General features: G+C 35.8%; 1 protein-coding gene across 4 annotated transcripts in view; it reads left to right on the top strand.

Annotated features, from left to right (window-relative positions):
- PXDN (peroxidasin) overlaps positions 1-27,070 on the top strand; it is an 84,937-nt gene that overhangs the window by 28,646 nt on the left and 29,221 nt on the right. The window contains exons 4-14 of one of the 4 annotated variants that reach the window (XM_062572985.1): positions 4,437-4,508; positions 11,459-11,530; positions 12,116-12,187; positions 14,255-14,424; positions 16,470-16,587; positions 18,724-18,893; positions 19,893-20,165; positions 21,467-21,583; positions 22,810-22,968; positions 25,383-25,495; positions 26,260-26,416. In XM_062572985.1, coding sequence (XP_062428969.1) covers positions 4,437-4,508; positions 11,459-11,530; positions 12,116-12,187; positions 14,255-14,424; positions 16,470-16,587; positions 18,724-18,893; positions 19,893-20,165; positions 21,467-21,583; positions 22,810-22,968; positions 25,383-25,495; positions 26,260-26,416 — 1,493 coding nt within the window. Of the gene's footprint in view, positions 1-4,436; positions 4,509-11,458; positions 11,531-12,115; positions 12,188-12,614; positions 13,241-14,254; positions 14,425-16,469; positions 16,588-18,723; positions 18,894-19,892; positions 20,166-21,466; positions 21,584-22,809; positions 22,969-25,382; positions 25,496-26,259; positions 26,417-27,070 lie in introns of those variants that run through there. The other 3 variants (XM_062572986.1, XM_062572988.1, XM_062572989.1) reach the window with 3 other exon arrangements.

Raw genomic sequence — 27,070 nt, 5'->3', positions numbered from 1 at the left:
GTGTCTGAGAGAGACATATCAAGATCTGTCCCTATATTTCTGTTGCACATCATTTTTTATGCTTTCAGACAAAACCTTCTCCTGCAAATCTCACCAAAACCCCAGAATTTTCAGATGATTCTTTTCATCATTTGTATCTGAAAATGACTGTAGAGTTTTGTGATACATTTATTTTCAAAATTGTCTGTCTAGAGAGCAAATATTGACAAAGATTAATGATCTTGCATTTATTTTCTGTACACTAAAAATATTAATCATTGTAGAAATTGGCATTTAAATCATAAAAAAAATTATGCACATATGATTTTTGAAGCTCATTTTTATGATTTTTTTTGCTCTTTATATAATTGAAATGTTGACAGTTCCATAAACAGTTTTGCATGTTTGAGCTGTTTGTGGTAATAAAGTGTCTTTGAATTCACATACTGAAAGTTGGACATAAACAAATGTCATTATCATTGTTTTGCTGTGACACCAAGAGGCTGCTTTTTCTGTCTTTCTGTCTTTCTTCTGTCATGTACCTTACAGTTGTCAATTTGATTCTTTAGCAAAGACCAAAAATACATTAGTAGCTTGGATCTCAGCTGCAATATATTTTCTATGTGTTTATACTGTCCTTTGGTAATTCAGGATAGTTTTCTGGTGTTACATTCCCTATTTTACAAGGGATAAAGTAAACACTGATCTCTAAAATAAACTTTAAAAGTTACCTTCATATGAGCAAAGTAATTGATAACATGTTTGTAATTTTTTGCTCCTGATAAATCATGTGTATGTATATGTATACATGATATATAAAGTACACTATATATATTTTATTGACTTCCTGTAAGTTGTTCAGCTCGTGGTGATAGTGCAGGAAGATGAGAAAGAAAAGCTCACCAAACTTATAATATAGATGCATGCAAATTTGTGAAAAATTAGTAGGATAATCCTTTCTGATCCTGAAACTCAACAATTTACTCCCCAAGGTAGAAGATAACTGAAAGTTGAAGGTAGAGACATATTACGGGTATAATATGTAGGGTGTTATGTGATCTGGAATCAGCAGTGGAAAAATTGAAGTTAAAGTAAAAGAAGAAAGAATTTAAGGAGGAGATATGGGGAAAATGTAAGTCAAATGTACAGTAGGAATTGCAAAGAGCTTTCTGGATAAGAGAAGATGCTTGATAGCTACAGAGCAGTAAGCTAGAAGCCAGTTTAAAGGAAGTGCTGCAAACGAAAATGGAAAACTAAAATTATTTTGGCAGCAGTATCTAGGCATATTCACTTCATAAGAAAAGATGTGGTTAGGAATCGCATGAGAAAACTATGATAAAAGGGAATGTAAACCATTTTTTAGCAGTATGAAATATATCAGCTTTGGAAATGTATCCAGATTTGATTTGCCTTTGGTGAATCGAGTAATAGTGATGGAACATGCGGTGCAGGTTTGCCAGATTGCTGAATTGCTGACCTTTCTTAAGGACTCACAGGTCCTTATATCTTCTGCTCATATTACATTCTTTCCGTGTAGTCTTTTGCCATTGTTGCTATTATGGACATGCTACTTTTTTCTTTGACTACCCTCAGCGGTTCCCAATCTCATGGCTTTGCAGTCTATCAACCATCTCTTTTATGTTTCTATGCAAGTCTCTCTTTGCTATTTTTATTTACTTGTCGTGTTTGACTATACGCTGCCTCATACTGCCATTACTTTTTACCTTTTTTTTCTCTACCACACAAGTACCTCTGTTGCTACCTGACTTTTTACAGTCCTTAAAATTATCCTTATAAAGAACTTTATTTTTTCTTTTTTTAATTTAAGACTCATTGACCTACTTTTTTGACAACTGATTACTATTTGGCTGTTCATTTCCAAACTGTATGACCAGTACCTATTGTGACAATTGGTTTTAATTGCATTTCTGGAAGGTGCTAGTTCTTTGTGAACTCTACAGAAAAAAATTAATAGTAATTTTAGAAAATAATATAATGTCGTATTAGAATATACCCTTGTCATTTTAGTCCACTATTATTCATCCTTTGAAAAATACTAATGGTTTAGATGTGTTAACAGAGCTCTTAGGTAAGTCAAGTTACTTTGTCCTTAATTATACTTTTAATCAGTTTTATTCTAGGATAAATTTTGAGAATATTTTTGTTAAGGATTGATTCAGTATTTATAAAGTCTCACTTGTTAGGCACAGCTGAATTTTAGAAAGATGAATATTTTTGTGAGCTCTGCTTACTTTGTATTCTATCATCTCTGATCACTAGGTAAATATATATATATATATATATATATGCGTTTTTTTCTTTCAGTTAATATCATATTCAGTTCTCCTCTGGGAAACATCTACAGTAGTCTAACTGAAAGTGTGGTGAAAATTCTGTCATAGGAGATCCCGTTTTTTAGTCTTGGGGTTACTGGTATTTTGTCTGTAGAAAGGGTCAGTGATGGAGGGAAGTCAGTGGCCTGTCCTGTAGCTGCTGCTTGAGAGGGTTTTCTGATCAGCATGGAAAAAGCTGTAGCTGAAGGATGAATTTGAGCTCATTCTGTAGATTCAAAATTGCGAGGGGTTCAAATCTGCAGATCCACTGTGTAACTGAAGCTTTTTATCAAAAGTGTCTGAAAGCACTCTTGTTCATGAGTCTGTTCAGAAGTTTAGTACTCAGGGGAAGAAGCATCAATTTCCAAACTGCTAAGCTGAGTATGTTGCAGAACAGCGAACGGGCTATTAGGTCTTTGAATTTTTCCAAGTAGTGAGAAGAAATGGCACGTTTAAAGTTCTTGCTGGAGTAAAAGGTAGGAATTTAATGTCATACAGATAGGAAAATTAAGAAGAGACAAAGCAGTCATAACTGTATAGTGACCCTCAAATAAATTGATATATCTGAGTCTAAGAAAATACTTGAATACCTATAAGTGGGTATTTTTTGAAAATAGAATAAAAACTAATTCTTCATCCAAAATAAGCATACACTTATTCTCCCACTTTTAAAATGCATTTCTGAGTTTTTTACAGTCATTTCACCTGACAGTATTTTTCTTTCAGTTTAATTTGTTCAGATTTTTATCATTTCAAAAAGTTCATTTTTTTTACTTCCTAGTTGTTCTCTTATTGGGGGAACTCTTCTTTTTGTTCAGATACATGTCTATATTAAGCAAGCACCCTGAGTCTATATATCAATATGCTAGGATTTCAGCCACTGATAAATTGAAAAGCTTTACACTCAAGAGAAGGATGCCACTCCATATTGCCTCCCAAAGTTGTCATGGAGTGAACATCAGGTGCCTACAGCCTTTTTCCTTATTAGGGCCTGCTGTGAAATGTTGGACTTTCTCAAGTCAGTGTGAAAACTTCCACCAGCTCCAACAAGGCCAGTATTTTATCTGTTGTGTCAAAAGAAGTTTGCAATACTTCAAGTAAGTTACAGAAAACTACAATGATACAAAAGTCAAAAAGACTACTAATAAAATGATACATGGTTCAAAATGTCTTCATCTCTGTTTTGTTGAAGTCCATGCCTGATTAACTTAGTCCCAAATCATTTGTCAAATAATTGTGAAATAGTTAGGGAACCTGCAACTTAACCTAACACAAAAAGAGAAGGACCGAAAAAGGACTTTCTGTTGTTGCCTCCGTGCAGGAATTGCTGTCATCAGCTGAACTGTGTGATTTTCTCAAACTCTTTCACTAAACCATCATTACTGTTAAGAGCATGATAAACATGAGCACATACACTGATCCATCCAGAAACTGGTGAATTTTATTTCTGTAAGAAAGGTATAGACGACACATGTAAACATACTGATACCCTGCATGTGTTTATTCTGGTTATGTTATGAGTATCAACGGGGATCCATCTTGTATACAGTGATAAAACAAATAAAATACTGTTTTTCTGATACAGTAGCAATATTCTGACTTGTATTTCTGTGTAAATATTTTAAAGGTGATGCAGGAGAAGTTATAAAAATTCTCACTTTTTGTTCTCTGAATCCGGTAAAGAGAAAAATTCCTCTATAATTTGAAAATTTACACCAGTGTTCAGATGAGATATGTTAACAAAAACAAGAGGCCAATGGCATCCCTGATGTATTTTGGAAAAAGCAATTTGATGCAATTCTTTCATTAAGTTGAATTTATTCTGACTTTGGGCAAGCCCATCAAGAAAATGAGGGGCAAAGAAACAGTAAGTAATAGCAACAAGACCTGGGAAGCCAAAGAGAGCCTTAGGGCCTACAAGGCCCCAGATTTTTTTTCCTGGCAAACATTTGGGATGAATTCTCAAGAGCAAAGTATTTTTTGTGTATGTGTTTGGTTTTTGTTTTGTATTTTTTCCTAATATGTAGTTGAAAAGCTGTCTCCATGTGTCAACTTAATTCTTCTTTCCCACCTCCATGTACCTCTTGTTTGTGTACTAATATTACTGATTGTTTCTTGTTTCAGCTATTTGTACAAGAATGAAATCCAGTCAATTGACAGGCAAGCATTTAAGGGACTTGCCTCTCTAGAACAACTGTAAGTGCCTTTTCTCTTCTGTGCTGTCCTCGCCATGGTTCCCTTGCAGAGGAAAAGTGCACGCCTTGGACAGTGCATTCTGCCTGCATGCTTTGCATGTCTGCACTGACGGGGGTGTTAGTCACATAGTCCTATAATCATTTGCATGTGAAAAAACCAAAAGTGATCTCTGTGTCAAGCTCCTCATTTCTATGTTTGTCTTTTATTTGTGATTTGCATTCCCACTGCCCCTATACATTACAAAATAGCTTTGAAGAAAAAGCAAAATCCTGGGAAAATGTTGAAGAGCAGGGTGTATCACTAAGAGATTCGAGTTTCATTTCCCCAGGTTTTTGCAATTCCTTTGACTACAGCCGTTGTTTTACAGCATAACTAAAGCTCTTGAATTCAGAATAGACTTTAAAATTAAAATCTTACTGTTATTGATACATGCTAATGTTAGTGTACCTGTTAATCATTGCCATATAGAGGCATTTAAAAAGTAAGAAAATTAAATGTTTGTAATGTAGATATTTCAGCAATCTATCTTCTAAAAAGATTGATTAAAATCTTACTCCTTTTCCTGTGTAATGACTGACAACTAATATCCATTGAAAATGAATGAAAAATACAGTCAATAGCATGTCAAAAACTGATTGTATTGATTTCCATTAAGTTTAACTACATTTTGTTTTATAATCAGAAAGCATCACTATACATTCATTATGGTAATGTTTAGAAAAATAGAAAGTGATATTTCATGACCTGACTGCCAAAATAAAATACCAAAGCAATGAGTTCTGTAGCATATAAATCTGGGAGGGGGGCAACATCTTTTTTCCAGGCATAATGCAAACTTTGAAAACTCATGACAGTTTTCATTATATTACAGTTTTTTATTACATATATCTGCTTCCGTGTTACTATAAGACTCTAGTGGACATAATGTGTCATATATTTGAAAAAAAATAACGCTTCAGAAAGTGTACAAAATCATACAAGCTCATTTTAGAAGGAAATAGATGCCTTTTGAAGGAAGAGCTTCTATGTTAAACATAAGTGATAATTATAAAACATATATCAAATTGTCATTTGTTTCCTTAATGCCTTTCTCTTCCTCTTCCTCCTGCTCTAGAAAGGATTACTACAGCATAATGACAGCAACTGGTAGGGCTTACTTGCATGATAATAGCAATTCTTATTTTCTATGTAGAATTTTAAATATTGAGGTCCATTTATTGAACTACAGTCTTCCAAAATAATATTCTTCCGCATGTCCCAAGCCTGATATGTTGCAAGTTGAAACAGGTGGACTTTTCTTCCTGTGCTCTATTTCTTGCTGATCTATAGTATGACTGAAAGACATAGATCATTTCAGAATATTGACGCCTTCTTTGTGCACTTCTCCAGTAGGTCTCCGTTAAGCCTCTCTGGCCTGCAGTAGTATTGTACATTACCAACTTAAGCTCCAACTCAAAACATCAATATTGTTCCATACAAAATTAAGTTTCAAACTAAACTTGAGTTTCAAGTTTGGAAGTGGAGCCTGGCACAGCTGCTGCTCAGCGACTGCCCCTGAACAGTTGCATCAGTTGCCGCAAGGAAGGCATACAGCTGCTCCTTCAAGCTGCCTCGGAGGATGACTGTCCTCTTAGATATAAATTACAAAGCTTGGAGGGTGTGTTTTTTTTTTCTTTAAGAACCCTTTTAATAGGTAGATCTTAAAAAGAAGACTCAGCAGATGAGAAAATATGAGCACAGGAAACCAGTGGCTGGCCTGGAAATAAATTTAATAGAGGTTATTCATTAAGATTTGTGGTTTATGGAGAAAGATAGGCATCTTTAATATAAAAGTAAAGTCCGACTCTGTGAAGTCTGTGTCTTCTTCAGAGGGAGACTGTGTTCGCAAGACAAAAGTTACTCTTGGTGAATATATCCTAAGTGCTCTAACTTCAGTTTAGGGCTGTATCGACTGTTCAGTACAATACGTCTGTGTCTGAAGCTTTTATGGTCTTGAGTTATTAAACACATTTTGCTACCTGGATTTGATGACTTTCTCAAAGATTTTTCTCCTTATCTGTATAGTTCTTAGAGGGAAAGTTATAGGTCAACCTCTAAAGGGAACATTTGATTCATAGTATTTTTTATACTTGAATGAAGCCATGGTAGTTGTATGGAGTTTTTTAACTTAAGAGCATAACAAACACTTTTCGATTTTGTTTGGTTTTTTTTCATTATACCTGTTCTTGAATTACAATAATGGGAGAGAAGCTGTAAATATAGTTTGCTTTAAGAGCAGTGTTGCGTATATAGGGGATGACAAATTCAGCATCAGCAAATAGTGCTGTTGCTGGGTAATATTCTACTTTAAGCTTGGTGACAGAATTCTTAATTGCTGGTGTAGTAGAAATATCTTTTTATTCTAAAATTTCTGCCAAGAGAATAAGATCTTTGAATTAGATTTTTGAAACTCACTTGTACTAGAATAAATGCTGAAAAACTTGGCAATTTTAGATACTCAGACTGAAGACTTTAGCCATATATGTTTTTGTCACCTAAATATCCAATCATGGCAAGTCATGAAAAGAATAAATCAGATGATTAAAAGTTGCCACTTACTACCAGTTCAGATCCTGCAGAAGATGTGTTTGGGGCTGGCAAATAGGACACAAATGCAGGGAATTTGCATTAAAGCAGCAGCTAGAAGGCAGCCAGAGCACTCACGGGCATCTAAAACTACTTCTGTTTGCCTGTGTTTGGGCAGCTGAATCTCACCTGCAATGTCACAGATACCTGTCTTGGGAAGCCACAAGTGTTTTGTATTTTGATCCCAGAAACTGTGCTCTAAATTTAGTGTATTTCAAGATGCATGTATTTGTTGTGCGGCTTTTCTTCCAAGCAGCTACTATGTTTTGGGGATCTCAGCTTAAGAATGTTTCATGTACTAGGGACAAAAAAGCTTTCTGCAGTCCTTAACTAATAGGAGCTCCAAATACTAATCAAATTATTAAGTTTTATCTCTGTACCTAATTTTAGTGGAATACTAATTATACATTATCTTTTGTCTTTCATATTACTCTACTAATTTTGCTCTTTATAAACTGTTATAAGAATTTTATGTAGTTTGTGTACATACAGATGTATATTTAGGGAAATGAATACATAATAACGTATTCTTTTACATGCAGTGGTGCAATTTCTTATATTCATTTTATTTCTTTTCGTTAATTCAATTTTCAATAGTTTTGAAATGTTAATACATATTTTTCATTTTCTTTTGTTAGAAAGAGTTCCTGTTTGCTGCATCAATATATGTATGTGCGTTTATGTACATTTAACACAGCAAAGCCTGAGTGAGCACTTGATTAAAATCTCATTGGATTGCTAAGAATAACTATAGTAAGGAATAATGAATAAGAATAAAATAAAACAAAACAAAACAAAACAAGTAACAAGAGCCTTGAGAAGTGCAATATATCTCTATTATTCAAGAATAAGATCAGCCAGGGTCAACCAACATAAATGACTGGAAACAGACATTTATCTAGCCTTGTTTAAAAAGCCTTTAAAGAGAAGATTCCATAATCTCCTTAAGCATCCTGTTCCAGTACTTAAAATCATTATTGTTATGTCAAATCTAAATCTCCTTCCTTGTGGTTTAAGCCTGTTACTTCTTGTCATACCCCGGGGCATGGAAAGTTCTTTGATAAATGTAGGAAAAATCTATTTGTTCATTCTCTTTCAAATAATCAAAATGCCAAACAAACTATTTAAGTACATAGATTATTAATGAATTTCAAGTACTTTTTTCAAAAATAGGGAAATATTATTAGAATTGAACAATAGGCCTATATGCCTTCAATAAAAATATAGTGCTGTAGAAGATAAAATCCTAAATTTACTGCTGTGAAGCAAGACAAATGCCACTAGGAGTGAATTTTACCTTACATATTCATACTCCAGTGTTAAAAATAAGAAATAGAAAAGCTGTACCATGCTTATTTGTTCGACTTTTATTTTCCTGTAGAGGTATTTGTTTTGAATTTATTTCCCTATAGCTATTCCCTTTCTTCTGCTTCCTACTTGACAATAAATTCCGAATCAAAAAAGTAGAACACAAGGGTCTCTTAAAATCACCTTTGCGTGCTTTTTTGAAAATCTTTTTTATATCAACTTCATTACATCATACTACTATTTTTTAAAAGCATGTGATATTCTGAACGTACAAGATGTCTATAAAGATGTGCCAGTGTGAGGCACTTACTTTTTGGATGAATTTTCAGTCTAAGAAATTCTTATATTAATTACAGTCCTAAAAATCCTTAAAAAGCATTGATGTGGATCATACAAGAAAAGGATGTAAGCAGTAAACCTAAGTGATAACATATGATTAAAGCTCAGGTCATAGCTTTAATAATTTTTAAATTTTTATTATTCTAGACTTATAATGCAATCTGAGTTCTTCTGCACTTTATTTGAATTACACTTGCTGCTAATGATTTTGTCCATATATTTAATAACATCTTATTCTATTCATAAGTTATTGTTTTAATTAGATTAGTACGGGTGAAAAAAACAGATGGGTTTTCAGGCACAATAAACCATTCTTTACATCTGAAATTAAAGCAGTAGACTTGAATACTAAATTAGCAGTTATGAGCTGATGCTCCAAGTTTAATTAGGTATGCATCACTTACACCAACTGGGAAGTAGGCTCTCTTTCTCTGTCTTTCTAATTTCACCTCTGATCCATGGACGAAAAGACGGGCTGTATGCCTGGAAGCTGTTTTTTTTCCAGCCCTGTTAGTTGGGCTAATAAGAGGTATTACTTGTATTTGCCTTATCAATGCCAAAGAAATATGAGAAATCCTTAGAAAGACTAATTGTGAGAAGATAGGGAGACTACTTTTGCAGGTATTCGTGGTTGATAAAAATGCAAGAAGAATTTGCTATATATACATAAAAACCTGCTGCGCAAGAAAAAAAGGTGCACGTAATTATTTCCAAAAAGAAAGCTTCTTCAGAAGAAGTAATGAGCCCTAGGTGTGTCTGCTTTTCCCTGTGCACTCTTTTCTCTCACTGTGGTGGCCCCTGTGTTGCTTTCCCAGCTCCCGAACGTCCCCCAGGACTAGCTGGTGCTGGGGACAAGGGAGAGGAGCGCTGCAGCTTTTCGGGAGCGGTGCCCGTGCTGGCTGCATGGCTGGGTCTTGCCCAAAGGGGTGAATTACGCCTCGGTGCTGCTAGTCTTTTCCTCAGAGCTAGATCTAGCTGCGGTCTCCCTTCTCTGTGCTGTCAAATCTAATGAAACTTGCAGGAAGAAACTGCCTTTGAGTTATCTGTCCTTGAAATTTAGTTGAAATTGGCCCGTAGTTTTGAAAAGGAGATGATGAAGATGCAGCATGATTATGCATTTTTTGTTTCCTTATAAACACAGCAGGATCAGAGTCTCTCGGTGTTATGATTTATCACTGAAATGGCCACACATTGCCTTGGCAGTGAGCAGACTTGACACTCGGATGCATCTGCCCGCATCCGTGCTGATTTCCTGGCTGTTTCTGTGCCCCCAGTGATGGCTTAGCTGGCACTGCTTACTGGCTTGTCCCTTCCCCACACTTTTAGTGGGGGAACTGGTAGCTTACCAGGCACGTGCCTGGCTTCACAGCTGCATGCACCAGTGAATAACTGGTTTCTAGGGTAGTCTCTGCTTACTCCTGCTCTCCTGTGTCTGTGGCAGCCGTTCAGCTCAGGTCAGGGATGGGAATGTGTGCAGCGATTCAGTGCAAGGGAGTTCATGTGTCCTTCTTACTTATCATGGTGAGGGATTGATTTTCAGGAGATTTGGGGGTCTGGGATTTTCTGTTTGTTTTTAAATGATGGGCTTTTTTATTCTTCAGCCCACTGTGATTTTTATGTATGCAAGTTCTTCTCCAGATGTTCCAGAGTGTAAGTCAAGAGGCAACAGTCAAAAAGGAAACTTTAGGAGTTTTGGATATATTTGGATATAATCAGGATCCAAAGTCTATAAATCATTTTCACACTTCCTTGTGCAATTCTATCAATTACTTTTTGTTTCTTTTTCTGCAAAGTTACAGAATACTTACTTGACCTAGTCAAAGCTAGTGTGAGCCTGACCGTACAATCCTTACCTGTGAATAGCCCATTGTCACAGCAGTTATAGACTAATAATTTGGTTAATTTTCCGGTCTTATGGAATTAATAGCTGTATAAAGCTAATAACTTACATATGCATCAGCAAACCATCAAACAGAGCACAGCTGAGGTGGCTAACCATACATTGATCACTGAGAAGTCCTTTGTCTGAGAATAATTCAATCAAAATAAAGTTGTTTTATGTTACATTTTTTTTGGTCTATAGCTGTTACAAGCTTTCATAGTTTTAAATGCCAAGTTAAGTGGACTAGAGCAGATTACTTTTTGGAATCTTTTAAAATTTTCACTCAGTGTGACGGTGCTAAAAAACTTGACAACAGAAAATGCTGTTCTGTTGGAAAATTAAAATATTTTCTAACCAATTTACAACATTTTCCTGTAAAAATCATAATTTTATTTTTTCATATATATTATATGCATATATATATATACATGCATTTCACATATGTATTCTATGCATACTAATAAGAAAAGGACTTGACAAAGTGCTCAAAGGGCTGGTAGCTCCAAAATCTCCAAAATAACCATCTTCAAGCAATTTTTTTACATGTGTATGTAAACAGGCACACACATGCACACATGCTTATTAGATATATAGTGGTCTGTAAACTCTTCTTGTCAAGTCCTGTATCTCCCATATAAAAGCATAAGATTCAGATCCTATCAGAAGAAAGTTATGCCACTACATCCCTACCTTTCAGTCATTTAGATGTGTTAACAACATCCAAATGCTTTGAAATATTTTAGCTTCATTAAATAAACTGTTTCAGTATTTTTCTTTCTGTTTAACATATTTTCAGGTATCTGCACTTTAATCAAATAGAAACGTTGGAACCTGAATCCTTTACCCATCTTCCAAAACTTGAAAGGCTGTAAGTTTGTTTATCTTGGGGTAAGATACAGGAAAGTTAGCTTGCTTTGTTGTTTGAATTAGATTAAATGTTTGAAACCAGAAAATAATATTCCTATCTTTCCTGTAGATAATTTTTAATCTAACATTGTAATTGTTACTACTAAGTAGTCTTTGCCAAGGATACCTTGGTCAGGCCTACCTTAGACATGTGCAGAAGTAAACATTACTTGGGGTATATTCTTCTGTTACAGAACTACTTGCCAAGGAGTTGTGACTTATATTTGGCTAAAATATATGTTATGAATTGTGAAGTAGGAGATTTATACTCCTTATTGCACTTTTAGACTTTTTTTTATTGCCCCTTTGGATGCATACAAACCCTCTCTTTTTTTGATTACTTTGTCATTTTATGGCTTTTTTCTCACATGAACACATCAAATACACCCCTAAACCATGTAAAAAACAGCAGCCAATGAATTACTAAAAAGAGGTTTGTTTTTTGAACTTTGTAAAATTACTTTCTCTTAAAGGAGTTTTAGAAGAATGTAAATAAAATAAGCATTACATTACATTATTACATGCATCTTTCTGTGCTTTTTAACAGATTTTTGCATAACAACAGAATAGCTCATTTGATTCCTGGAACATTTAGTCACTTAGAATCTATGAAGAGACTGTAAGTAAATTGAATTATTATTGAACAAAAGAAAAAAATTAAAATAATCTCATTGCACTCTATCTCTTCTTGCAGTGTTTGCCTTCCTTGACAATGCTTTTCACTGTGTAGTTGTTCTAAATGTTACAGATTTTTTCCGAAGCCGAGCTCCAGTTGTTTACTTACCTAGATTCAGACCGTTGCTTCCTGTCCAACCGTCTTCAGTGACCAAGTCCTTTTGTTTGTTTCCTCTCTTGGAAATATTTATAGTTTTATGGTCTTGTTCATTATGAATCCATTGTTCTGTAGACTAAATAATATATGCAGCTCCTTGTTTTTTTTTTCTCTTGTTTATGTCTTACTGGGTGATCCTTTTATGATCTTTTTCGGTAATTAATTATCTTGTGTTTTCTTTGATATTTTCTTATTTTTATTTGAGTATAAATTTTCAGAGGTGCTCAGTGGTTTAGAAACATAAGTATTATTTTCAAAAGCAGCTCCACAGGTCAGTTCGTCTTAAAATGCCATTCGCTTGGAAAATTGGTGTAGAGGCTTCTAAGTCCCACAGTGACGTATGAACAGTTTAGCTTGAACTTGACAGACTATTAGCAGTGCCAGAATAAGGTTACTTCCAGAGGCTTTTCCATCACAGACTTTGCATCTCCACTGATCTAGAATAAACGTTCATGATGAACCATAAATGATCGAAGACTGTCTAAGACTGTCGTTTCTAGCAGAGGCAGTCCCATCCTAGGCGTAAGCCTATCACACTTTCCTGCCGCCTTCATGCGAGGACTGTTGAGGGTGTGCTGAGCGGTGACTCACAGCACTGACTCTGCAAGGGAAAAGGATCATTAAGGAAATCACAGGAAGCTGTTCCTACGGCACTGCGGATTGAGGAGGGTCGAGCCAGTTGTGAAGCCGTGCCTGTAGTTGTGGAGGAAGGGAAGAACAAAAGAAATCTGGATGATGTGTGCACCTTGCAGTCATAGGCGCTTCACTCGTGCAGCCTTAAAAGTCCTGTGGAGCTGAAAGAAACAAACAAAAACAGATGTTTCTGCATGTAATGCTTTGGTAAAGTAAAATTTTAATTTTGACCATGGCTGGAAATGTGCTAAACTGGCCTGTTACAGCTCATCATTAAATATCATATCATGACTCTCATGTTCAGGATTTAAATTCTACTGATAACACCCAGTGTGCTAGGAGACATCTGTACAGTAATTTATAATATATTCTTGTTTGTTCTTGCACAATTTTTTGTGGGAGGGCAGAGAAGAAAAAATATCAGGGAATTTGCACAGCAGGGAAAAAAAATCAAAATACAGTAAAAGACAAAATGATTGGGGGTTAACTACCCCCAAAGATATACCAAACTGAAGTTCATTGTCATATAGCTTAGATATATGGCTTAATACATAGTGATAGGTTTCTATAACATGACTTAAAAGTTTGTTCTCCCCCCCCCCCCCACAGGGCCCTGCACTACAAAGTCCAATGCCCTATATAGTATCAGGGACCATCACTATGGTGGAATGGAAGTCAGAGTAATTTATGGATCATTATCTGCAATAGGCAGGTGCTTTAGGAAGTTACTGGCCCAATGAATACAACAGGAGATTGATGCTTAGATAAAACCATGGGTCTTTGTCTCAGTAGCTTGATCAACAGAATGGAAAAGTTTTAAAAATGTCCATTTAGCTATGAACTTACTACGATTGTAAATTTTAAACAGAAAAAAATTGTGGAGAAATGAAATATGTTCCTTGCTTAAGCAAGGCTTGTATAATATCTACATAAAATCTGGTTTATGCTCTAAATGCTGAGATTGAAAAGAAATATTGAGTAAGTCCTTACTGTGTTGAACACTGTTCTTCTTGCATAGTATGGAAAGACCTGCAGAAATAGTATGCGATTTTGTAATAAAGGCTTAATGCTTGTGAGTAAGTGACCATCAAATATATTCAAAATAACTCTTTGTCTGTATTCACAGAGAAAGGTGCTGGTGGTATCGCAGAATCATTTTGACCCTAAGAAAATAGTTCCAGCTTGCTAATAGGTATTGTGGCTGCGTCTTGTTTTATGTAGGCGTTTAGATTCAAACGCTCTTCATTGCGACTGTGAAATCCTGTGGCTGGCAGAGCTGTTGAAGACGTACGCGGAATCGGGTAACGCTCAAGCAGCAGCTACCTGTGAGTTTCCGCGAAGGATCCAGGGAAGATCAGTGGCCACAATAACACCCGAAGAACTTAACTGTGGTGGGTGCTGGCTTCTTTGCTGTGTTAGATATATCCAAGTCATATTTTTGTTAGCATTTGTTCTTCTGTTCTCTTTGATAACGCTGCCTACTGCTGGTTAATATTACTGCTGGTGTAGTGCTGGTGGACAACAAATTGACTACGAGCCAGCAGTGTGCCCTTGTGACCAAGAAGGCCAATGGTCTCCTGGGGTGCATGAGAAAGAGTGTTGCCAGCAGGTGGAGGTAGGTGATCCTGCCCCTCTGCTCAGCCCTGCAGAGGCCTCATCTCGAGTCCTGTGTCCAGTTCTGGGCTCCCCAGGACAAGAGAGACATGGAGCTGCTGGAGAGAGTCCAGCGTAGGGCTACAAAGATGATCAGAGGGCTGGAGCATCTGCCCTATGAGGAACGGCTGCGAGAACTGGGCCTCTTCAGCCTGGGGAAGAGAAGACTGAGGGGGGATCTTATCAGTGTGTACAAGTACCTGAAGGGAGGGTGTCAAGGGGATGGAGACAAACTCTTTTCAGTTGCCCCGTGTGACAAGACAAGAGGCAATGGGCAGAAATTGAAGCACAGGCAGTTCCACCTGACCGTGAGGGGGAATTTCTTCCCTGTGAGAGTGACGGAGCACTGGCCCAGGTTGCCCAGAGAGGTTGTGGAGTCTCCTTCTGTGGAGATCTTCAAGGTCCACCTGGATGCAACCCTGTCTACCATGCTCTAGGTGACCCTGCTTGAGCAGGGGGATTGGACTAGATGATCTCCAGAGGTCCCTTCCAACCTCAACCACTCTGTTATTCTGTGATTCTGTGGTTAATAATGATTGCTTCTAGAAATCTCCTCATTGCATCCTTCTCATTTTTTTATCTGCTTTGGAAAAAATCATTTTTTCCCCTCAGCCTATTTTCTATGCAACAAGGACAGTCATGTTTGAAGTTTGTTACTGAGATAACATAGTAAACTAAACATGATTATCCAGAAGGGGCTCATTTTGCCTTTTTATGTTTCATATTTGACCACAAATGAGCTGTAAACTAGGATCTTTGGTAGTTAAGCTAGGAGTAAGTTAATATTGTTTGGTGTCCTGTATTCCATTTTGTACAAAGGAAATAGAAGAAAGAAATGTTACGGAATTGCTTCTAGTTTCACAGAACTTCCCGTTAAAACTCTTGTTGACGTTACTGGAATCAGGGTTAGGTCACGGGATTTTTCTTTCCCCTCAGCTATCTTTGTAAGAAATATTCTACACAGAACCTGAAGTCCTCTGTCTCTGAAGGATTAACGGGTTATCACTTTTATTATAATGCTTTTGTGCTTCTATATTCCTTTACCCTAGTAGTATGCAGGCTGAGTCAGGCAGCTTCTTATGCCGGTGATCCAAGGCCTTGGACCCTGGCACCTCTCCTCTTACCAAAAGGCAGGTTTCTCCCATCACGTGAGGGGTGTTTTGCCTGTCCGACCACGTGGGGAGGCCAAGGGATAAAATAACAGAGTTATCCTTTTGGTTATGTATTGCATAAATCTAATCACAAGAATTATGACTGTAAGCACCTACAGGGTCCTTGATAAAGATAGTAGAAGGGAATTTGATATGGGAATAATTCACACGGTGTGCTATCAGCTCTCTCTCCACATCTAAGGATGCTCAATAAGGAAACTGCAGGAAGCAGGCTGGACAAATTATTCTGTAGAAGGTAACTTAGGCAGTGATCCTGACTGAGAGGAAGTTATTTTAAGTGGTGCTTGTGCTTACTGCTTTAAAGTTTTTTTTTTCATAAGCAAATTGAGTCTTTGTTCAAATAACACAGTTATATTAGAACCTGATATAAATTTGCACAATTCATTTCCAGTCTGCTAAAAGGCCCTAAGAAATGGTGGAGGAGGTCTGAAAGTCAATAGTCACTTTTACATAGCGAAAAGTATGTTTAATCCTGATTAAGCATGTAAATATTTTAACTTAAAACTGTGAAAAATATTTTTTTACCAGGTACATGGAAAACTTATTATTTACCTTTCTTTAGTAATTTTAAGACAAGCAAGAGTTTCTTATGTATTTTATTGTTGATACAGAGAGGCCAAGAATTACATCAGAGCCTCAGGATGTGGATGTTACCTCAGGGAATACAGTGTACTTCACTTGCAGAGCTGAAGGCAATCCTAAACCAGAAATTATCTGGCTTCGAAACAAGTAAGTTTAAAAGAGGAAGAGAGAAACTTGATGTATGTAGGTTTGTCTGGATGTGTGTACATTTCTACGTGCTTGTTGATACACATTAGCTTCTAAAATGTTTGGAATACTAACATCAGAAACGTATCGCAATGAAATGAAATATATGCAGTAATAATGACCCAGATCTATTTTATTCATTAATCTAAACTCTTACAGCTGAAAACTTCATAAACTATCATTTTATGACTATAATACTGTTGATAGGCTTTTTAGCTGTATTTATACGTACATGGTTGCACATACACAGAAAACTGTAGATCATTTGTGTATAAGTATCAGATACTACAATATAGACATCTTGTACATACAGAGTTTGCATATTCTGTGTAGTTCTGGTTTTATTACCTCTCTGGGCAGAGCAATATTTGCTTGTTTAAAGGAATGTAACTGGACAAGAGCTAGGTTTCAAACCAGGACTTTCAGCTCAGCTCCAAACCGGTAAACTTTCCCTAGACATGTAGCTTCATCCCACAAGAAGGAAGGTGCATCATTTTCCAGACTCCTCAGATTAGTACATGGAGGGCAGGCAAGCTTGTATGTCACAGGGTTGTACATAGGTTGTTCAGGGTGGAAGGGAGCCCAGGAGGTCTCTGCTCCAAAGCGGTGTCAGCAGTGCAGTCAGACCGGGTTGCTCAGGGCTTTATCTGGTCAAGTCTTGAAAACCTTCAAGGATGGAGAGTGCACATCCTCTGTGGGGAACCTGCTCCACTGCTTGTTCTCACTGCTGAGGGGTTATGGAGGAAACCTAAAAGAGTCTTTCAGGAGCCCACAGGACAATCCCATGCGGGGTTTCTGCTAAGGCCTGTGCAGAGCTCTGACTCCCTGCAGCAGCACCAGGAATGATGTGGCTTAGCAAGCTACATGGCAGGAAATTGCCTTCCCTAGACTTACTTGAATTTATAGTGGATGCATAATTTCTGATTTTAACATTAGCTTAATCAGATATAGGCTTAATAACTCTTGTCTATAAGTGGAGAATTTGATCTGTAAAATGATTTTTTTCTCATTCCATATTAGCAAATGAACCATTTCAAATTTGCTTGTTGATAAAAGGGAATGATGTAGAATCCTGTTTCTGCAGCTGTTGTGCTGATTTCAGTGAGAACTCCATGTGTAGCAAGAGTATAGACTTTATTATAGAGTTTGTAAAGTATAGAGCCTTAAACTTGGATCGTGTAATTATTTCATTAAAATTTTCTTTGGCTCATGCACTTTTCATAATAAACAAAGAAAACATGTATTCAGAATACACATAGGAAAGAGTTTTAAGAAGAAATTTGAGCTTGGGGTGTGGAATTATTGACTCTGGCTTGTTTCCTGGCTACATGAATGAGAGCAAAGCTCTTTGCAAGGTAGTTGAATGTGGCAAGATTTCAGTCGAAAGTCATTGCCCTGTTGAGTGGTATGTTGAATAGATCAGCAGTCACTCTTGGTTTTGAACATATGGGGTGAGATCCTCGTCCCTACTCTGTGCTTTTTTCATCATGTAGCAAAGGCTGGATTGAGAAACTGTTCGTTTTAATAAAAAGCCCTAACTCTACTTAGGTAGTATCACAGAAATGATGTGTCCATGACATAGGCTAAAGCATGCAACTTATTCCAAGCAAGTACAAATTATAACCAGGTTCACCAGTGCTCCTGGAGGAATGCAGTCAGAGGAGGGCACCAAGATGGTTTGATAGCAACTACCTCCTCTCCTAGTAGAAAGTATCTTGAGTTTTGAACTTACCTATTGTGTATTTCCAGCTGAAATACTTGAAAGTGATTTGTCAGTTAGAACCGCTTGTATCCTAAAAAGAAAATGAGATTGGGTGTGTGTATTTTACTCTTTTATTCTCCCTCTCCATAAGCTTTTACTCATAAAAATATTCTGGCCTTTCGTTTGGAAGATATAATGGCTGCATAAGCAGAATTGTTTTTTCCACTGCTTTTTTTCTTTAGGAAAAAGCCTAAAAGTTCTATTTTTTTGTTTAACACAGTAAAACTTAATTTTTGTAAGTTATTCTGGTTAATGTGTTTAGGCTTTTATTATTTGACATTTTTCTGTGCTTGTGATTTAAAGGTTTAACTCCAGCAGATTACTTTTTTTCACAGTAATGAGCTCAGTATGAAAGAAGATTCCCGGTTAAACTTGCTGGATGATGGCACATTAATGATTCAGAATACTCAAGAAACAGACCAAGGCATTTACCAGTGCATGGCAAAAAACGTGGCTGGCGAAGTGAAAACTCAGGAAGTTACTCTTAGATACTTTGGGTCACCAGGTAAAAAATACGAAGTCTGAATTTTTAATCAGATATAGAATTATTTTAATAGGAAGATTGCTAAACATTGGATGCATTGGCTCTTATTTGTTCTCGATGTGTAGATTTCTTGTCCTTGGACATCTTACTGATTAGATCATGAAGTTTTAATATCCCTAGAACAAAAATGAAAATCAACCAGTTAAATAATACTGTTTATTGTTTTAAGTCAATCTGACGATAGTCATGTGAACTTTTTTGGGGGGGATATATAAGGGATGAAAGAAGAGGGTGTTGCATTGTAATGTTGCTCTGTGCAATAGTATTCTTTCTCTGTTAGAAATCTGTCACAGAGCTTCTGTCACTCATGAAAGCTTTGATAACACACAAGGCAGCAGTGATTGCACAGCAACTTTATAGTCTTATGTATCCACCTAGCCAGTGCTTTGTGTTTGCAAACACTAAATTCCTGTCCAGAACTGTGATTTTTTCAAATTTCAAACTTTGCTGTCAGAAAGTTTGTTTTTACGCTCATCAGAAGTTAAATTTAAAATGCTGTTGTAGCTTACACATTTAGTTAAGAAAAGCTACTAAAATGTAGTTTAATCATTTTTTTTCCTTTTGTGCACCAGGTAGAACTTACTAGTCAGTTTATTTTCTGGGTCTCAGTGCTTCTGTTTCTGAAAAGACCTTTATAAACTTCAATAGATGAGAAGAAAATGCTGTAAAATTCTCTTGAAAGGGATTTAAGAAAAATATCAGTGCAATGGATATACCTACAATTACAAGTACTAAAGTGTATTCATAAATTATTTTAAAACATCTATATGAGTTTTTAATTTTATCTACTGATATTTTAAAATGTTTTCAGCTAGATAAGGTTTAAAGTGAGACAACGTGTGCAAGATTAAAATATCTTGGAACAGACCTATTAAAAAAATCAGATTCCCCAAACAATTGCAATATTTAGCCACATTAGTGTTATGCCAGTCATATTCAGTCATGATTCTTTTCTCACAGCCCGGCCAAGTTTTGTGATTCATCCGCAAAATACAGAGGTATTGGTTGGAGAAAGTGTTACTCTGGAATGCAGTGCAACTGGGCACCCTCAGCCACGAATTACGTGGACCAAAGGCGACAGAACCCCTTTACCAAGTGACCCTCGCATCACCATAACTCCTTCAGGAGGACTTTATATACAAAATGTGAAGCAGGAAGACAGTGGCGAGTATACCTGTTTTGCAACTAACAGCGTAGATAACATCCATGCAACTGCATACATCATAGTCCAAGGTGAGTGCCATCAAACTAGGCATGGCATGCTGTAAAATAGAATGTCAAACTCCATTACTTCAGATTGCATGGCTTTCGTCTCTTTTTCTGAATTGTTGTAGCCAAACTGAAATCACAAGATTTTTTTTTCTTTTAATTCTATGTAGTTCAAGGGAATTTTGCAGTATATATTTACCCAGAGTAGGGTATTATATATTAATTCTCTAGAATTTCAGTCTTTTGGATTAACCTCAGAAGTAAATTATTTATATTTTGGGTTTTTTTTATTTCTGAAGTTCTGTTTGCCTGTGTGAATAAACATGCAATGTACAACTTTTGTGGAACTGAAATATGTTCTGTAACGAGTAGCATTCCTAGAGATTAGAGTTTATGATTGGAGTACTTGCAGTGGAGTTTTAAGTATAGATCTGTATCACCTCTTTTTTTGTAGACACTTGGGCAAAAGTGGCTACATTTTCTGCAGAGCTGCATGGAAACTGTCACTCTTCCAACTGAGTCATTAGCATAGCTTTTCTGCAAAGTGGAAACTAAAATACTGTAACTTACTATGATCACAATTATTTTGGTGTTGTTTGTAATATGCCTATAAAGTATTTCAGGAACAACATACTGAAAAACCTTCTCTAATATATGTTGAATACTTTTGCAAATGTTTCAAAGTGGAACTTTTATTTGAAAAGCGTTTAAGTACCTTTTATTTTTGTGCTCGTATTAATGTCTGTATTGGCAAACAGTTTAGACTGTCAATCGGTACATTTTTTTCAAGCTATATGAAACAACCTGTCCGTGCAGTTTGTTCATTTGTCATTTGCTAATGAATGATAGTGAGAGCTGAACAAATTCCTGCTCACATTGATAATGCCATGATGTTGCTGCAGAAACTGGCACTGTTTTCCTTTTGTATAAAGCAGAAAAAAAAAAAAAAAAGCTGCTTAGGTTGTTTTTTGACTACATTGCATTTTCTCTGTAGTTTAGCTGAGAGTTTTGTAGGTTTGTTTGTTGTGAGAAAGATAAAAAGGTATATTTAATCTCCCCACTTGATTTTACAGGTTGTACATCTTATTTTGGACCTATTGAAGTAGATTCTACAGCTCTTAAATGACTTCAGGGTCATGGTGTGTTAGGAAGTGTTCACATTTTGTGAGAGACAAATCTGCCCATTTGTAATCTCTACCGTAATTTCTTTAGGGTCCCATTTCCCACAGATATGAGGTATTCGAGTCATGTATAAAATTATACGTAATTTCAGTCAGTTACGCATTTTTCGTATGTTTTTAAATGATTCGTTTTCTCCTTTGTAGCTCTACCTCAGTTTACTGTCACTCCTCAAGACAGAACAGTGATTGAGGGACAAACTGTTGACTTCCCTTGTGAAGCACAAGGCTATCCCCAGCCTGTTATTGCCTGGACAAAAGGAGGTAAGTTTGTTCTGTTTTTACTTTCAAATGAGTCAAATACTTCAGATTTTATCTGAGAATCACTCATGAATTGAAAGGGAATATGTGAATATGTATTATTTTATTTTAAATGCTTCTGTATCTGTTGAAGGAGACAGGGTTCCCCTTATTCTGCTTTAACTAGAAAAAGCAAAATATCCAACAGTAACTAGTTGCCCAAGTTTTTCATGTTTTCAGTAGAACGAGTCACTGAAATAAATGTCTCCATAATAGACTCCTAATAGTAAATGTTCAAGAAATGTGAGACAAATCACACTTGGCAATATCTATCATATAACCCACTTACTATAAAATGAGTCTAGCTGAGAGTTGTCAGTAGGAGAACTAAGGTTAGGTGAGGTGAATCTGTCCTCTGTGCTCTCTGGAGAAACCAGATTAGTCTAACCTGTAACTAGCATCATTATAATTTCTGTATGAGGCATTCCTTCCACTTCGTGGGGGTTGCAGGAACCCTGGGGTCTGCTCTGCTGGCTGCGTTACCAGATTGGGGCTGTGAAGGCATTAAGCCAAATACAGTGGCAAGGTATACTGAACTGGATGTTTTATCAGTAAGCAGATACTCCAGTTGGGTCGAATAAAATAGCTGTACCAGGACTACCAACCATTAAGAAATTATGGATTATGGTAGATAAAGTAGATTTTTAACAAATGCTTGATCGTTTTGATGCTGGTAATGTTCCTGTTTCTCCCTCTGCCAAGGTTACTCCAATCAAATGCAATTTCTAAAGAGAAGGAATAGTGTCCACACACTGTTCTGCCCTTTATTTCCTTTTATTATGTTATATTGCAGTTTTTCAGGGCTGAATGTGTTTTTCTGATGGTTCTCTAGATGGCCTAGGCAGGTGTGGTAATTGTGAATGTCTTACTATGTGGTAATATAACAGTAATACCTGTTGGCATTCTTCTTGTAGCACCTTGTTGAGATGCTTTAGCATGCTCCTTAAATGAAAATACCTATTTATACCACAAAAATAGAGATGGAAAAGATCAGGAAGAGCATACGCTTATGTGTGTGTATGTTCATAGTCTGTAAAGTATATAACGGGTTTTAACTCTTCTTTTTTTTTGAGACACTTCTGATTTTGTCAGTATTTTATCAAATTCTAAATTTTCCTGGATTTTCCTTTTTCTGTAATAGACTATTTTGTTTTGTACTGTTATAAAAAGCAAATATTATTGTGTTTCAGGAGGCCAATTGTCTGTTGACAGAAGACATTTAGTTCTGTCCTCTGGAACCTTAAGGATTTCCAGGGTTGCTCTGCATGATCAGGGACAATATGAATGCCAAGCTGTCAATATTATAGGATCTCAGCGAACTGTAGTATACCTGACAGTGCAGCCTAGAGGTATGTTCTCCATGTACATATTTACAGCTGCTGGAAAGATTAGGTTTAACCTTAGTCTAAAGTACTTAGTAGTGTGCTTGATTTATTCTTTTCCTTTTGTAAAATGTGAAAATTTAAATTAATAGCAATTAGATCCTTTTAAAGGCATCATACTATATGCAAATATGAAGTAGGTGAAATTTATCTTCGTTTAGAGTTAGAAAAGCCTCGAGACAGGTCTAAATAGTGCTTGGATTTTTCTTCTGAGTTTTTACTGAATGTTACAGTAATTCCTAAGCCGCTATTACGGCGAATTACGAGGTATCTTATAATTCTTTTTATAAATTGAGGGTGTTAGACAATATGCCCTGTTTATAATCAAAGTCACTTGGAAACTACTGCTAAGCATGATCTTTTCTTGATAAAAGCTTCTCAAAATAGTACTGTATATTTTGTCATTTAGAAAACTTGCTATCCAGAGCACTTTCACATTTCTGATTCATTACTCTGATTACCTCTATTTTTAGCTTTGAGGTGTTTTTTAATAAATAACGTGTGTGGATGCCAGTCAGAATTTATGTAGAGTACTGTTTCTTTAAAACAGTCTGTCTTCTGTGGAAGAGGTTTATCTGATTTGCTGTTTTTTGTAAAGAATGGAGGTTTGGTTTTTGGATGATTGCATTATCAGCTTCAGGAAATTAATTTGTTTTCTTAAAATAATTGCCTTTTTCTGATTGCATATTATAGTAATTTCTTATAAAACTGTACACAGCTAATTACATAATGCAGTTAATATAGCGTTTTGCTGGGCAGAACCAGAAGTATCTATTGTACAACAGCAGACTGACCTTCGCAATAAAATATCTATCCTTATACTTTAAATAAGCTAACACTGAAAAAAAATTCACCCTATTGATTTTATGTTTTTCTCCGTATAAATTACAAATAAGCTACTTTTAGGATTAAGTGGAATCATGTTAGTAGTTATACTTTAGTAAAACTGAAGCATTTCTTGTTAGTGACTTCTGTTAAAATGTAATCTCCCTGAGCTTATTTTTTTGTCAAAGATTTTCCATTGATTTCTGCTAGTTAAGAATAATACTTGCCTTAAGGGAGATTAATTTTTTCAAACAATAGATTTTGTTCACCAGTATAAAACTGTTGACTAAAATTCAGTAAATCGAATTGTAGTTTTATAAAATTTTATAGTCTTCTGCCTGTGTTAAACTTCATTGAATTCATATATACCTTGAGTTTAAATCTCTCCGTACATTCATTGCAATGTCATTTTCGATTGTGTAAGAAAGGGAAAATGGGCTCTAATGGAGGAATAACTAACCAAAGAACTCTGATAGAATTGGAGGCCTCTGGGCTTCCAATGGCAAGGGCCGTTCATCTGAGGATGTCTCGTCAGCTTTTCTTTCTCCTTGGTCTCTGTGACTAAATCTGTGTTAATGTATTAAACAGTGCAGGATCTGTTCACTGGTCCTTGGCATGACACGGTTAACATCCACAGAGCGAAACTCCTACATCCCGGGGCCAGATGCCTGCATCCAGTTTTTGTATTTGAAATGGTTCCTGGCCCTGATAACCCCCCACCCCATCTGCAGAGGAAGGAGATGGGCCAAAGCCCTGCCAAGGACTGTACCCACCATATAGATAACACAGGGACAGATTAGTTTGGCTATATAAATGTATGCTGTGTGGCCAAATACGCCACTGTAAAAACGTGATCCTGTAAAATACTGATGTGTTACAGCAGAAATGCAGTTCTTAAGATCTTTATAATCAGTTTTATGTGTTCTTCATGATAGTATCTGAGTGCTGGACATGAATGTGGATGTGAAAGGAGATTAGGATAAAAATGCATTATTTTTCTTTACACTGATTTTAGGTAGGTGTGTACTCTGTTCTCAGAATACTTAAAACTGGAGATCATGTTTTAATGTTTAAAGCCAAAGGTTCACTGATTTCAGATACAGAGGAGTTCTGTGAATGCTTAGCACTTCAGGCAATGCAAATCAGGCTGAAGCACTCACAGTTGGATGGGTTCTGGAAAGTTTTGTTTTTAGCATCTAAGAAATCTCTGTTGTTATTTTAAAAAATATACTTTAACAGAAGTTGATGGGATTTTCATACTGATGACTTTGCTCAAATTTAGCTATTTAAAGAAATTTTAGGACTTTTAGGTTAAACTTAAAACTACTAGTTTATGTTGCTGGAACTGGATAATTAAAAAATCAGCCTGAAGCAGACATCAGGCATAAGGAATTTTATCTCTAAAGTAAAGTTACAACCAACTAAAAGCTTGCAAACAAAGCAAGCATATAAACTGAGAAACTGAGTAACTTAAAAAACTAAGTAGATCTGACTTCTTTTAGGTTTTTTCACGAGTTGTATTTTGTACTTTTTCAACGTGTCATTTGTTTTTTCAGTGACTCCTGTATTTGCCAGTGTTCCCAGTGACATGACAGTAGAAGTTGGCACCAATGTTCAGATTCCATGCAGTGCTCAAGGAGAGCCAGAGCCAGTGATTACATGGAATAAGGTAATCTATATATATATATAATACAGTTTTCGTAACTTTTTTGGTAACTCATCTCCCTATAGCAGTTTTAAAAAATGTTTTTTCTAATGACAGTACTATAAATCACAGAGAAGAAACCAGGTGAGAAATATCGGATAAGGCTTTTACTCTGTCTTTGATTTGCAGCAATAGCAATAGATAATTGTTCAGAGCAAGGAATCAGAAATGTGAGAATTCACTGTGTGAATTAAAAATGGGTTGCTAATGTTGATCTTATATTTCCTTGATTATCTTCTCTTCAATTAGTGATCATTCTAAAATTTGCCTTAAATTGCTGCTAAATGCATAGCATAGGAAGAACATATTGCTCTTTTCTGAGACATTTTAAAAGTAATTAATTTTGAGTAAGCAAATGTGTATATATGTCCTTAAGAAATGTTATCATACCATTTTTGTAGCTTAAATTTTCTGTAGTGAGGGCCTTCAATCATTAAAAAGCCTTCATTAATAATAAATAATTCCTTTTAAAGTAAATAAATTGTAGAAGTTAGATCTATATGCAAATCATCCTGTCACAGTGGCATTTTTTTATTTTTTTATATCTGTATTTTTCTATATCTATTTGATGATTGCCTTGGCATGCAAAATATAAATACAAAATAGAGCATACAATCGTTCTGTTTACCAGCTCACTCTATGAGAAAAGACAGGAAGAAGACACAAATTCAAGTTTGAAAACAAAGTGTAGATATATAAGAATAATTAAACACTATGCTTTGCTGCAGGATGGAGTACAGGTAACTGAAAGTGGAAAATTTCATGTTAGTCCAGAGGGATTTCTTACTATTCGTGATGTTGGAACAGCTGATGAAGGTCGATATGAATGTGTTGCCCGGAACAGCATTGGATACTCCTCTGTCAGTATGGTGCTTAGTGTTAATGGTAAGGTTTATAAATCGGTAAGAGATATGAGTTAGATAATCAGTTTTATTTTAATTTTTTAATTGATAAGATGCAAAAAGTTAGCTTCAGCATCAAATGCTGTATTCCTTCTTCCCTTACTTATGTTTCTTCTTCTTCCATAATCCTCTCAATTTTTTCATTTAATTCAGGCAAATATGAGGATGCAGATGTGAGTAAGATAGGAATACATCAGCAAAAATATGTCCAAGACTTAAACTTCAAAGCAAACAATGCTTTGGGCTCCAGATAGTCATCCTAGTCTTCTCTTGAGATTATTATTTGAACCTATTAGAATTTACTAGTGAAATGCATAGTCTTATCTTTCTTTAGGAATAACTTGGCAAAAGGTTCTCTGGCATTTTTAAAGGAGAACTTACACCAATCAGTTGAAAACTAAGTTGCAACTAAATGAAAGAATTCAAAATAGTTTTATAATGATCTTAAGAAGCTAAAGAAGAAAACAAGAAGGAAAGAAGACAATTTGAACTATTCTAATTATTTCCCAGGAATAATGACAAATAATCAATATTAATAAATATTAACTTACACTTAACTTTCTTTTAGTAGGCTGTATCAATCTATGCCTTCCTTTATCAAAAATAAGTTATTTGCTTCAAGCTGTAAATTGGAATT

The sequence above is a fragment of the Rhea pennata genome, chromosome 3 (assembly GCF_028389875.1).
Source record: "Rhea pennata isolate bPtePen1 chromosome 3, bPtePen1.pri, whole genome shotgun sequence".
Classification (NCBI taxonomy): Eukaryota; Metazoa; Chordata; class Aves; order Rheiformes; family Rheidae; genus Rhea; species Rhea pennata.
This window is presented reverse-complemented; position numbering and strand designations above follow the sequence as displayed.